This window comes from Symphodus melops (assembly GCF_947650265.1).
Source record: "Symphodus melops genome assembly, chromosome: 3".
In the NCBI taxonomy this organism is placed as follows: domain Eukaryota; kingdom Metazoa; phylum Chordata; class Actinopteri; order Labriformes; family Labridae; genus Symphodus; species Symphodus melops.
Genome location: NC_136693.1, coordinates 12,972,391 through 12,985,472, shown reverse-complemented (window position 1 = coordinate 12,985,472; position 13,082 = coordinate 12,972,391). Strand labels below are relative to the sequence as shown.

General features: G+C 39.7%; 2 protein-coding genes across 7 annotated transcripts in view; both read right to left on the bottom strand.

Moving 5' to 3' along the window:
• ampd3a (adenosine monophosphate deaminase 3a) overlaps positions 1-7,143 on the bottom strand; it is a gene marked incomplete at its 3' end in the record, with an annotated part of 8,587 nt that extends 1,444 nt beyond the window's left edge. Inside the window, exons 1-14 of one of the 5 annotated variants that reach the window (XM_079339484.1) lie at positions 5,492-6,124; positions 5,231-5,333; positions 4,682-4,748; positions 3,453-3,675; positions 3,186-3,360; positions 2,490-2,655; positions 2,181-2,400; positions 1,924-2,053; positions 1,593-1,787; positions 1,318-1,449; positions 1,080-1,243; positions 854-980; positions 522-685; positions 233-353 (exon numbers count right to left, since the gene is read on the bottom strand). In XM_079339484.1, the coding sequence (XP_079195610.1) occupies positions 233-353; positions 522-685; positions 854-980; positions 1,080-1,243; positions 1,318-1,449; positions 1,593-1,787; positions 1,924-2,053; positions 2,181-2,400; positions 2,490-2,655; positions 3,186-3,360; positions 3,453-3,673 (1,815 nt within the window). In that variant the 5' untranslated portion in view covers positions 3,674-3,675; positions 4,682-4,748; positions 5,231-5,333; positions 5,492-6,124. Of the gene's footprint in view, positions 1-232; positions 354-521; positions 686-853; positions 981-1,079; positions 1,244-1,317; positions 1,450-1,592; positions 1,788-1,923; positions 2,054-2,180; positions 2,401-2,489; positions 2,656-3,185; positions 3,361-3,452; positions 3,676-4,681; positions 4,749-5,230; positions 5,334-5,491; positions 6,125-6,955 lie in introns of those variants that run through there. The other 4 variants (XM_079339482.1, XM_079339481.1, XM_079339485.1 and 1 more) reach the window with 4 other exon arrangements.
• Positions 7,144-10,265: 3,122 nt separating this feature from the next.
• adma (adrenomedullin a) lies at positions 10,266-12,694 on the bottom strand. 2 transcript variants are annotated; one of them, XM_079339137.1, is made up of 4 exons: positions 12,576-12,694; positions 11,896-11,998; positions 11,643-11,768; positions 10,266-11,483 (listed from the first exon to the last, which is right to left on the bottom strand). In XM_079339137.1, the coding sequence occupies exons 2-4, from the start codon at positions 11,988-11,990 to the stop codon at positions 11,180-11,182; spliced, it is 525 nt and encodes a 174-aa protein (XP_079195263.1). In that variant the 5' UTR covers positions 11,991-11,998; positions 12,576-12,694; the 3' UTR covers positions 10,266-11,179. The 2 variants fall into 2 exon arrangements, with proteins under 2 accessions (XP_079195263.1, XP_079195264.1); XM_079339138.1 differs by having other exon boundaries at positions 11,896-11,995; positions 12,572-12,685.
• Between the last annotated feature and the right edge of the window lie 388 nt (positions 12,695-13,082).

The following is a 13,082-nucleotide window of genomic DNA, read 5'->3' as shown; positions in this document are numbered from 1 at the left end:
ATAGGAACTTTTTCTGTCTGCCTCACAACAACATGGTATCTACACTGAAGTAGGAGCTAAAAAGGTTCCCCTTAACAGGATTCTATGAAATAAAATACTGTACATAGTTCATTGTTCCTGAATGACTATGAGGAAGTTCCTGCAGTCTGAAAAACGCCTACAGATTCGGTCCCGAACCTTTATCAGTTTAAAAGAAGGATAAAATACGGCAGCTTTAGCACATTTAAAATACCTTTTTCAAGTTGAGTCCATGTGAGATGTTGTCAGATGTCAGGAAGGCAGACACTAAATGTGTGATTGATCCCGCTTCTCCACAGTGGGGACGGAACTGGAAGGTGCTCAGTCCACGCTCTCTTTATAATTCGTAAGGACCGAAAGAAGACGTCAGCAAATATGTAAAACATTTCAAAGTTATTCTCATTAGCTGTGAGATTTCAGTACAAGCCAGGTTGAAGCGCAACAATGTCCTTAAATAAAAAAAAGCGTGTGTTTTGACCCTAAAGGAAGGCCGTAGGTCTTACTTCCTGAGGTTGTTGAGGACCATGATGTTTGCGTACATGTGGAAGACGTAGTAACTGTATGGAGGGTTCTCATCTGCAGTCCACTGCTCTGGCTTTGGGCTCCTGAAGGAGAACATGTGATCGCTGTGTTTGGACTCATCGTCCACACTGTCAAAACCTGACACCTGCACACAAAAGCATTACTTACCACTGGGATGGTTAAAGGAAGCCCAGCAAGTATCAATAATTATTTTTGCATGAACTACAAGGTTAAGCACACTATTTATACAATTTTACTCCAAATGGTTATATCTTCGTTTAAGTTCGATGAAACCTAGAATAATAAATCTTACATATTTTAGGAAGACATGGAGTTCTTTGTGTTTCTGGGGATTAACTGTTGCCTCAAACAGCGGGAGGAAAATGTTCTCCAGCATCTTGGCAAAATTATGAACCAACTTCTTGGACTTGAAAATATCACTGAAACCCATAGCAAATGAGATTTCAACCAAAATGTGAAGATTTATGATTTTTGAAAACATAAAAGTAAATACTTGATGTTTAGATTGTCTGACTCACTATATTCTGGGCACCTGGATAATCCACCTCATGTTTGGTGAGTGGACTTTATGATAAATGAACCACTTAGACAGACTGTCCCATTCCTCAGGAGAGCGCCCGTAGATAGAGAGGCGTGGCTCTGCATGCTGGTATTTACTCTCCTCCAGGTCATGGGCAACTTCCTGTTAAAGCAGGAAGAAGAATGTGGTTAGCTGTCTCTGCATCAGCTCTGAATTACAATGTGACAGTACTATACCTTTATGATGCTGGCAAAGTACTCTCCATTAATGAGGTTGTCTGCCTTCAGGAAGATCTCTCGAAGTTCACTCGCTCCCACTGGGTTATACTTCGAATTAAACTTATCAAATCGGTGGAAGGTTTGTCTCCCCTGTGGAGATGAATCGTAGAATGGTCAGTAATAAAACTGATCGAAATCATCAACAATATTTTATTACATTTCAATTATTTCTGTTCTTAAAAAAAAACACTTTTAAAAAACACTATGATTAAATATGGTTTTACTGTACTTACAGCATGCACATCCAGAGAGTCCACGGTAAGGTCATAGGGATCCTTGTTGATGCTGTGGAAAACCTGCTGCAGGGTCATCTTTTGTCCCACCTTTTCCAACACCACACGGTCACAATCGGTCTCATATGTTTTCTGGATGAAGGTCAACAGGTGTTTCTGAGACATGCAGGCTGCTGCATGAATGTGTGTGTCCACCTGAGGAGATGCAATGTGTATGTAACATAGACTGGAGGGTTAAAACACACAATGTTTCTCTTTATTTTGTGAAAATGTGTTAAACTTCATGAGCTAAAAGAAGACGTTTTTAAAGTCAACCCTTTTGATAGCTGACCTTTCTAACATTGTAGAAATCTCTGTGAGGCACACTCTTCAGCTCCTTTAGCTCAGCCATCTCATTTAGCATCTCGTGGAGGTGAAACTTTGAACTTAAAAAGTTCAGCCGTCTATGACAGTAGGTCTTCCTGAAAAATCAGAGTTGACATAAAAAATGTAATGAGGCGCCACATGATAGGTATGGACTGGATATAAAGGGAAGCATTGTTTTTTCAACCATCATATCTGGAGTCCCTTTTTGTTTTGGCAACTTACGTGGGTCCGTCTGCGATCATTGCCAGCACGTGACTAAGGTCTATAGCAAAGGTCTCCAAGTCTGGGTAAGGAAGGTCATGGGCTTTGTTTTCTTCCAGAGCCTCAACACTGTCATACACGCACACTATGCCGTCCTTCATCTTCAGCTCATAGTTCAGGTTCTCAGGGATGTTCTCCATGCTGTAGGGATCCTCTCCATTTTTTGGATGAGGGCACATATCTGGAGGCCAAACACATTTTTCTGTTACTAATCATATAAACCAGGATAAACAGAAAAGTGTGTAGCTCTTATAATTGTCCAATGCAAACCTGGCATAACCTCATCATCTTCGCTCCATCTCGTGTTCTCAGCACTGCGCAGGAATTGAGCCGTGGTTCTGCAGAATCTGTGATAGGCTAGCTTTGAGTACTTCTCCCGAATAAGTAGAGCTTTGAACAGACTTTTGGCTGCCTGTTCATAGTCCTCCAAAGTGATCTGGATGGAGAATGGACAGGATAAAAAAAAGAGCAACCGTGTCTAAGTAATTAAGTGCAATTATGCCATGCTTCATAATCCATTAACATGAAAATGATACAGCAGGTACAATATACAAAAGACAAAGCTGAGAAAGAATTAATGTGTCTAACTGTGACGAACACTTGGTCAGGATTTAGTTTAATACATGCTTTGTTCTGCAGCCCCCTTCTGGGTCCTCAAGGTAATGCATGTAGGCCACAAAAAGTCAGCTACAACAAATATTTTTAGTTTTAGACAGTATGCTCATGTATACAATTCTTTAAATGATATCCTTACATATGCAACTAAATATGATCCGTGATCAACAAAATATTTGCAAAAACAAATGAAAAACGGAAGAAAAAAAGGATTTATTTTTTAGAAATGATGTCCAGTGGCCCACCAGCATTATCTTCAGGGCCCATCATGAGCCTGTGACTCTTGAGATTTCAGATCAATCTGTTGCATTCTATGGTTGCTCATGGGCTGCTTAAATGTGTTGTACTTACTCCTGCACAGTAATCACCACTGATTGTGACCCTCTGGTAGTCAGGACAGTTTTCTGGCAATGAGGAGCAGGTGGAGCTGGGGGACATAAATGGCGTCACTGACCGCGCCCAGTCTGTATTCACTGGGATCTGCAGTGACATTGACTGCGAACGAAACATCTTCAAGCTTTTCCTTCTGCAAGATTTGCAATATGATTAGAATTTGCACACATACCTTTACCGCAAGTCCTAAAACGTTTCATTTGAAAGTTCTTGAGGAGGGCACACCTCTTGGTGCTCTCCTCTGACTGCTGCTCTGCCAGCTCCTTAAGCAGTTCATGATCCTTTTCTTGTTGGAGGCCGATTGGGCAGTCCTCTGGCACCGTGAACATTGATAAGGCATCCTTGTTGTCTTCTTCTTTAAGTGCTGATGCATATACTTTCTCTACTCGAAGTTGTGTCTCCTTCTCCTCCTCACTCAGAGTTACCGATTGGAAATGTCGAGGCATGTCTGCAGGAAGGCAGAAGAAACAGTAACAAGTCTTGGTGGCAGTGAACGTAATCAAAGCATACAGAGAGGCTCTTCCCTTCTTATGAGAACTGCTTGTTTTGACCAGTTTGTGCTGTTTGGTAAACACGCTTATCTGTGTGAGGGTTTGTTGTGGGACATTCAAGAGCAGCTGCACATTATCACCATCTGCAGAGCACTGTGTGTTCCCTTTGGCTGATAAATATGTTGAAAAGCTTTAGCTGCTCTAGTCTTGCAAGATCATATTTGGGTGGCAGTGTAATGTAGCAAAGTTACGTCCGTCTAAAGCAGTTAACGTCCCTTCACAATTTTAGTGTATATCCCCATGTATCTTTAGCTAGTCCTGTTAATGTCCATATTTATCTTATTATCACTTCCTGTTCAGTTGTATCACATTGTCACCTTATGCCGGCAGTGTGATAAACACTAAAATGAAAACTAAAGTGTAATATTTATTAACCACTATATTTTAATGTGTGTTTATCACACCTTTTTCCTTGTCAAACTGATTTAGAAACAATATCTTTTAGACCAGTTTAAATCTGGATGTGCTACAACCACTCACTGTGTTCAAGCACAACAGCTATGTTTGTGTCTGTGGGTAGATAACCCTGGCTGCACTGACAGTGTCCTGTTCATAGCTGTTGTAATAGAGTCTGCTTACAGTAATAACAGAGAAAGGCCACGATGCACAATGTGATACAGTTTTATGTGAGCAAAGTTTTAAACCTGCCAGGGTGCTTCAAGAAATCTTGTAATTCCAGAAACAAAACTGTATCCTGACATCGGCTGTGTGTATCGCTTAAAGGCACCGCAATGCAACTGTGGAATAATAGGCTATTAAATACTGATCTGAAATAATGGCCTTATTAATTATTTGCGCCACCAGTGATTTGATCTCTAACACAAACACATTCACATTTTCTTCTTAAACTACAGTTTGATACACACAAATGAACACACATTGAAGGATTGATATGGATATTACCTGTAGCTTATAGCCTATAAGCTATATACTGTACGAGGTGAGCCCACAGCCCAATGGTCCCACATTTCTAAAGAAAACTGACTGTCAACAAAGAGAGGGACACACTGACAAGCAGTCCTACGCAGTATGCTGTACAATATCTGTGTGTGTGTGTGTGTGTGTGTGTGTGTGTGTGTGTATGTGTGTGTGTGTGTGTGTGTTTGTGTGTGTGTTCCTCTCAAGCAAAAACACTCAAGCACTTTGTGGCTTACTCTTGCTCTTATATTGAGTGCAAACATGTAGAGGTGGTGAGGAAGAGAGACTCCTGACACTGATTTTATGGCTAAACAGAATCACAACTAGATAGTTGTGGCAGTTGCCGTTCCATTTTGAAAGTCACAAGCAGCTCAGATCATATTATTTTTTGTGAACACCTTTTTATTGAATTTAATAAAAACATAAACAGATACAAAACCCCTAGCAGGCAGGGGAGTAACAGCAGCAACAATTCAATCATTTACTGTTTTTACTAATTAGTAATGTGTATACTGTATCTGGGTTCACACTCACAGCACAATTAAAATGTAAATTCCTGGAAAAGTAAGTCACTCTCAGATCTCTACACCGAATTCTGTAAAACTGGAACGACCACATCTCCTATTTCTCTTTTTTTCTGTATATGACAAAAGGCAACATGATGCATTTGTGTCATGCTGTCACTTCTGTTTAAAACCAAGCCAACAAGGTAAGATAATCATAACTACATGGTACAGTATATGGTTTTAGTGCTGTTTAACCAGCATATAAAATGATAATAACAACTCTGCTTACCCTGCTCTCACAGTGGCCCTGGACCAGTGGGTGCCGGGTGGACAAAATAATGAAAATGTCATTTTCTTTTCTAAAGAGTTTGAAGAATGTTATGACAACTGTTTGTATTCAAGTTCTTCATCATTGTTACTAAACTACAGAGGAATAAATAACATAGTGGATGTAGTGCATTTGATCATAAATTTTATAATTGTGCATTCTTATGTATTGTTTATGCAAAGCTCACAGTGATATCATGTGTGCTGCTCGTACCGCCTTTAGCCTTTAAGAAGTCTCTTTGCTCACCTGTAATCTACAAAGACATAACTTCACAGGTTTAAGAAGAAAAGGGCAATATGGAGAGCCAAGACAGAATACACCTGCTAAATCTGTGCATGTTTTGATTCTCCAGAGAGGTAAAGTACGAGTCAGTAACTTTTAATAAACTTCATTTTTCACTTCCTTTAGATAATTGCACAATTAACTTAAGAAATGGATCATTTGATAGCCATGATATTGACTCCAAAGTTTTTACTTTAGGGCAATTGTGAACAGGAGTTACTTCAAGTGGCTTGCTAACCGCCCAGAGAAAATCTTTTAGGTTTTTTTTATTTTTTTACATTTATTTTAACATAAGGAACCTCAAACTCAGCATTGCAATAACACAGAAACATGATACCAAGCATAAATATTTAATTGAGCATAAGTCAAGCCTATTTCTTATTGATCAGACTGCCTCCTGTAGGAAACAACAGATCACATGACTGCTGCATCTCTCCTGAAAGCCCTATTAGAGACTAATGTGTAGAGGATCTTAATGGTGCTCACTCTGGACTGTACTGATGTGAATGTGTTTGCCTTCTTAAATGTGGGCTACTGTTAATCTGGGAAAAAATGGAGTTGACAGTATATGATCTTTACAGTTACTTTCAAGAACAAGATCATCGGTTATTTCCAATTCACTGTTTGAAACCAACTGGAGGCGTCCCAAGGCACTCCAGCCAGATCCAGCACTTCAGTTCCAGAGGCAGCTCACTACACCCTGCTCTCTGTAGCCTGATCTTACACACCTCACAGCTTTTATTGGCTGATCCCCCAATATGGCTCTCCCTGTCAAAGTCATATCTGAGAGAGAGGTCAACAACATTTGAGAGAGCTATTGAAAACACGGAAAGGGGGAGGGAGGGAGAAAAAGCTCAATATTTCCCAAGCAACGACTTAAATGCTGCTTTTTAAGAGGTGAGTCTTGTCTGCTCATTTTTCCCTTGAGTCCGGGGCCTTGAGCGAGGGAGAGATAAAATACTCCCCCGTGAATGCAAAGCATTAATAATAAGTCAGATGCATTAATAATATGTCTGGATGATTTTTTAAGGGTCTGAATCTATTGATTTTAAGTCACTTAAACCAGTTGCATCTCTGAAACAGTATAAACAGTATAGAGCTATACACCAAGAATTCTCCAATAAATCAAACAAGTTCACTCACCTCCCCAGCCTTGTTAGTCTCTGAAGAGTATATAAACTGCACAAGTACCCTCAGAGAAACATCCAAGTCATGCTGTGCTCCTGTTGTGGCTATAGAGTGTGTGATATCACATCCACCACCCTGCAGTGCACAACTCTCCATCCTTAACTCTTTCACTGCTGCAGCATTGTGCAAGGACATCAGCTGAACAAAGTTTGTGAGGTCAGCTTGACATGACGGTCAGTCGATTGTTAAACTACTTTCAGGCAGAGGTAAATGTGAGAAAAAAAATGTGTTGCTAAATTCTCATAGTTTTCCTGATTTCTGTCTTCAGCTGCAGAGACAAACAGTGTCCTCTTGTGGATGTTGTGCTTACATGCAAGACATGAGCAGACTAGCAAGTGCCACCAGCAAAGTAAGGGTGCCTTTTTGATTGATGGTGATTTAAAAGTGATATAATGTGGTTTACTAAAAGACTATTTTCAAAGCTTTAAATCCCTGATCTCTCTTCTGTCTCTGTAATGCAGTTACTTAAAATAGATATAAACAAATCACAGAACCTTCACCCATGACATCATCAGTGTGCGTCATGAAAGTTAGTGTCTCTATTTTTGTAACCATCATATTTGTTGCAGGAATCCTAAACATTCAAACTGCCTGTTACACATTTACTATTGATGCTGCTGGTCATTAGTAAAGCTGCAGTAGATTCCCTACAAGATTAAGTATCTTCTCTTACACCTCCAGAGTGGAGTAAGCACTGGCATGAATGAACTGAACTCTTTACACGATGTTAGAGAAGGACCCAGATTTACTGCTGTGACCGTAAGCAGCCGGGGCCCCACACTCCCTTATTTAGCCTCAAGGTGTTTGAGATTATGAGGCTAATCCTCTCAGCTAAGTCTATCAGTGTGCTTTTAGAGTCGGCTGCTGAGGACTGATTCCCAGCCCTGGGCCTGTATCATTTTAATTGACAGAGGTATTGCAATATTGATTATTCGTCTACCTTCTGCTCCTTTCTTGCACACATCTGCTGCGCTCTTAAAATAGCCAGGTCACAGTGTATTAAAGGTAAACAGGGTGGTCTTAATGATACATTCTGGTAATACTCTCCAGCTGTTATAGCTTTGTCTCAGTTAAATTAAGTCTGTAAAGTTAAGACAGGCTACATATCTTGACCGATATCGTTTTAGAAAAAGCTTTCTGGACAGTAATACATAACAAAAAAGTACATGATCCTAGTATACTCTAATACCTGGAGGAAGTGGGTATACCTGTTGACCTACACTGATCACTTTCTTGATGCCATCATCACGTCGGTGGCGTCAGCAGCTGATTGGCTTAATGCTGGAGGGACATCCTCTCAAAGAAAGAGTACACTTAGTGGACCAGATCTAGATCCATTCGATCTATTCTTAGATTGCCTTTTCTGTGCCGAGAAACAGAACAGATTGCTGTAAATTGTAATTGTGTTTATTTGTGTTTTCTTAAAATTAATTTAATTCAAAAGATTCTAAATGTAATTAAAATTAATCAGCCACTAGACACTATTTTAAATTTGTTTAGTATCTTTACAGTATACGTTAATGGTCTCAACCCATTCAGTTGTGGGCCAGGCCTGTTATTATTCAGTCAGCTTTTGTGCAATTTCCCCCGTTTGTTTCATTATTAAGCAATACTTCAGGAAGAAAACGATTTAAATGAAAATCAAGAAATATAAAACTCCAAATTGTAATTGTGCCATTGTTTGCTTGTAGTATGAATACCTTCGTGCAAGAGAATAGCAATGAAATCTTTGAAAGTTATAAACTTAGAGTTGTTGGGACTGTGTGCCCTAATAACTAGGTAAAGACTGCATCAAACCCGGCTTGATCTAAGGCCTTAGCCAACTGAGGCATATCATGTCTACTCTCTGGACCCCATGTTTTAGTCTCTTCAGCAGTCCTGTAAAGTAGGGAAATGCCATAAATACCACCCACCGTGAATCTTTAATTTTACCCTTTGACAACCCATATATAGTAAGCTCTATATTTCATTGGATTTGTAATGTAGATTTTTAAAGGAACCAGAACTGACTTACCTCAGTGAAACTGTCTAATTCAAGTTGTTGTTAAATTTCTCATCTTTTACTGTTCACACTTCTTGTTGTTAAATTTGTGGTTTTACCCCTTCAATCTCACTAGATGGCAACAAAGAACAAACAATCACAGAGACGACCCCATTCTATTTCTGGTTAAACTATTTATGTTCATTCTGCAAAGTTTTAACAGCTGTACTTAGCCTTTTCTAGTGACTTTAACAAAAGCGGAAACATATTGCAACCATTTTTTTTATTTCACTGTATTGTAATGATGTGGCTTTAGAATAGCACAAAGTGTTTCAAAATGAAAGCCACATTTTTTTTGTTATTGTCAATGAAGAATTTATTATTCATTTCCTGTTGTTTTTGTTTTTTTTATACCAAGAATTGATTATAATTAAGAAAAACCCAGCAAGCACTTACAGGAAAATAAAGGCATGGGGTATCAAACATGTGGCATTACATGAAACTTTAAAGATTTATTCAGTTTAACTTAATGTCATTCAGGGATTTCCGGCCTGTATTGTTGAACATCTGTATTTGTGAAAAAGCTTGTATGCACTTTAGCTTTTTGGAAAGTTGTCACACTTGGTTTTATGCTTAGTTTGAACTCATGGTTCGATCCATCGATGTCATTTTCATATTGCACATTTGGACAGTTTTCCCTTTCACATTTTTATATTGATTAATCAAAAGGAAAATGGAGAAAGAGCCAAAAGGCACGTCTTCATTCTACTTGGTTTAGTCTGTACTCCTAAAGATGCTAGGTGCTAATGTGTGAAGTGAAGCATGTTACAGCCTTTCAGCGTTGATCAGTCCCAGAGGTCTGCCTTAATGTGAAGGTCATTATCAGGGCTCGATGGAGCTGGTTTTGTGATGCTCTCCCAGGAATGTTCTGTCTGAACCCCCTGCATAGCCCTACTTGTGTCCCAACCGTCTAGCATTAAACACAGATGGAAGTAAAGCCTCAGCCTCCTCTGATGGCTTAAGGGCTACTCTGTGGTGTGGGCTGAGCCAAAAAATATAAGCTGAACCAAGTAGGAATGTGCCTGGCACCCTGTCTGCCCTTTTTTTAGAGGGGGGCATCATAACTATGGGAATGTAGTGAGAGGAGAGGGGGTTCTAATGAGACCCTGTAATCACTTAACAGAGACCAGGTGCTGTGTGTCTTGTTGCAGCAAAGCGCTTCAGACAATAGAATGCCACATTCAATTTACAAGAGGCAGGAGTGAAGGATGTCTGGACAAGGTCTTGATTTTGTATGCAAAATGTTTATTGGAAGACAATGTTATTTCTTTGAAACAAATAAAATAGAGCACATTTAAAAATATATATAATATACCTATAAAACATCCTATGACCACAGATTGCAAAAGAATAATGACAAATAGCTACAATGCCCATATATATTTCTTCCTGTACAAAAATAGTTCCATCTGCATAAGCACTTTAATGTCACTTTTATATAATATTTAAATTAAGGAATTCATATATACATATACATGTAATAAAACAAATATAGATTGCACATGCTTTTGTACAAAAAATAACAAGTTCAAGTATATTTCAATCCATTGTGGATTGGCACATATCTCACAGAATCAAAGGCATTTTCCCTTATACAGTGACCAAAACTTTATAGAAACTCTGTTGCCCATGCTCCTGTTGGCATTTGGAGGACATTTTCTTTTCCTGCTGTTTCATTTAACTTTAAGTCCACATGGAAAAGTGCACACAAGTACTGACAGTTTGGAACATGGCAGTGTAATTCTTGAAGTAAGCACTTTTTAAAGTTCTTGAGGAAGAAATGTGTTAAGTCCCAGAATGTAGGAAGAGAGTCCCTCCTTTATGCCAGAGGATGTCTCCACTGGGCCAGGTATTACTGCCTTGCTTCTCTCCTAGAGAACAACACCTGTGCTTTGCTCCAAGCCGTGCCATCCAGTGTCTGTAGGCCAGCTGCTGGTTTCTCTCCATCTCTGAGCAGCAGCCTCTACAGAAACTCAGTGCAGCCGGTCTTGCTCTGACTCAGTCCTCCTGCCTAGAAAAAGACATGCTGAGGAAAACTTGGAAAGAGTCTGAAGCATTTCGAGAATCTTTTAGAACAGTGCAGACAGGAGATTAACTCCCTCGCTTTTGTTCCCAACTCCTGGTTAGCAAAGTCCTGCTCATGTCCGTCTGAGGAGAGCCTCCAGCTTGTGAACTTGCGAGTCAGTTATGGTCCAAGCGGGCCTCAGCCTGCCCTGCTCCAGCCGTAGTGTGACTCTGTGTGGGGGAAGAGATCGACGCCTCCGGCCGTATCCCTGCGGACTGATCTTGTCTATCGGGGCGCTCCCGATCTTCAGCTTGTTGTTGAGCTGATGCAAGCGGTGAGCCAGGTCGTGCACTGTGCAAGTCCCCAGTGAGCAGCCTTGTCTCCTGGACTGGTTGGCTGAGTTTTTTGACCTCTTGGTTCGGACATTGATGTCAGTGCTGGAGAACAGAAAGAGAGACAGAGGAAATTAATTCATGTCCAGTATTGAATTGTTCAGTATTCATTTTCTATGATAGTCAAACTCAATGAAAAAGGTAAAAAAAAGACATGATGAAGAGAGTTTGTACATTTACAGGACTGCATGATAAGCATCTTACCTGGAATGTGGCAACAATGTATCCCTGATATCTTCTGGTCTGACAAAGTGCTCAGACTCTTCTGTCTTCTCTACCGATATGCTGTCAAGATCCCGTCTAAATCTGCTCCCGAGCCATATGCTGAGTCTGGGAGAGGAGGGGGAAAAAAAGGTCATTAGTCTTTGGAAGATAATTCTGTAGACAGGTGTCTGCTGTCAAGGGATTGACGGATCTTCACATCACAAATATTTCAGATATTGAATAAAGAACTTACTTTTTTTTGGACTCTGGATTCACTTCAAGTTCCAAGCAGTGTCCTACTGTTACCAGCAGACAGCAATAGAGGAAGGACTGGAAGATCAGCTTCATTTTGACTCCTGTGGAGAGTAGACAAAACATTTTTTAGTCATTATTTAATGCTGTAAAGCAATTTTTCACAGTAAGAATGCTTTTAAAACTTCCTCATAAAAAGCCACATTGTGCTTGCTTACACTGGAGTCCAAGAGCCATGTTATTTGCACTTATCATTCATTTATTTAAAAAGTTAAGCTAAGGTCAGATTTTGCACGGTTAAGTAAACCTACAACCATGCTTTGGGCCCCTGGCCAATAATGAGAAGGACAGTCTACCAATGAGAGGGTCCAAAATAGGCTCGGCTCAAAAGTCAAACAAGAACTGAAATGCTATCTCACTCTGCAGCCTAAACAGAAAAAAACCATTGTAAGATGAATTGCATCTTAAAAAACTGTTAATGATGTGTTGCCTCTGTCAGATACTAAATACCTTGAAGGCAATTCCTGAACAGAGACACACGTTAAGAGCTGAACTGCTTATATAACCAAACAGATAACCTGTCCTTGCCTCTACACTTGTCCCCTGACCTCAAAAAAGCAAGAATAAAGCCATCAGCAGAGAGCACAGCAAATATCTACTTTTTAAATGAAATGCACATACCTTTAATGTTTTTTTTAATTCAGCTGGATAAGAATACTCCTCTTGTAGTTCTTAAACAGTACTCCACAGGTTTCTTGAAATTGCCACTGGTTCTCTGTAAGACAGCTGTGTAACTCTGCTAATAGCTCGTACACACCAGACAGGCCGCCTTTATACAGGAGGTGGGAGGGGCTCTGTGTATGACACACTCAGGCTCTCATCCTTTCCCCCACCCTATCCAGAACAGAGCTGCTGTGCTGCTGCTTGTGTAGTATAGAAAGGAAACAGTGTCAAAATTATTAAGAATTCATATCAATAAAATTAAACACCTTTTTAAGTAGTTTTAGGCTATCTGAATAAGTGGTGTGAACTAAATATATCATATCTGTTTTTTTCTCTTTTATTAACTCTTGAATTAAGTATTTCCCAACTTTTTATAGATGATGCAACAACAAAGTTTAATAAAAGTGACTGTTGTTTTGTATTTTAATATATGTATTCATCAAAAACGATCAATGCTCATTTGTT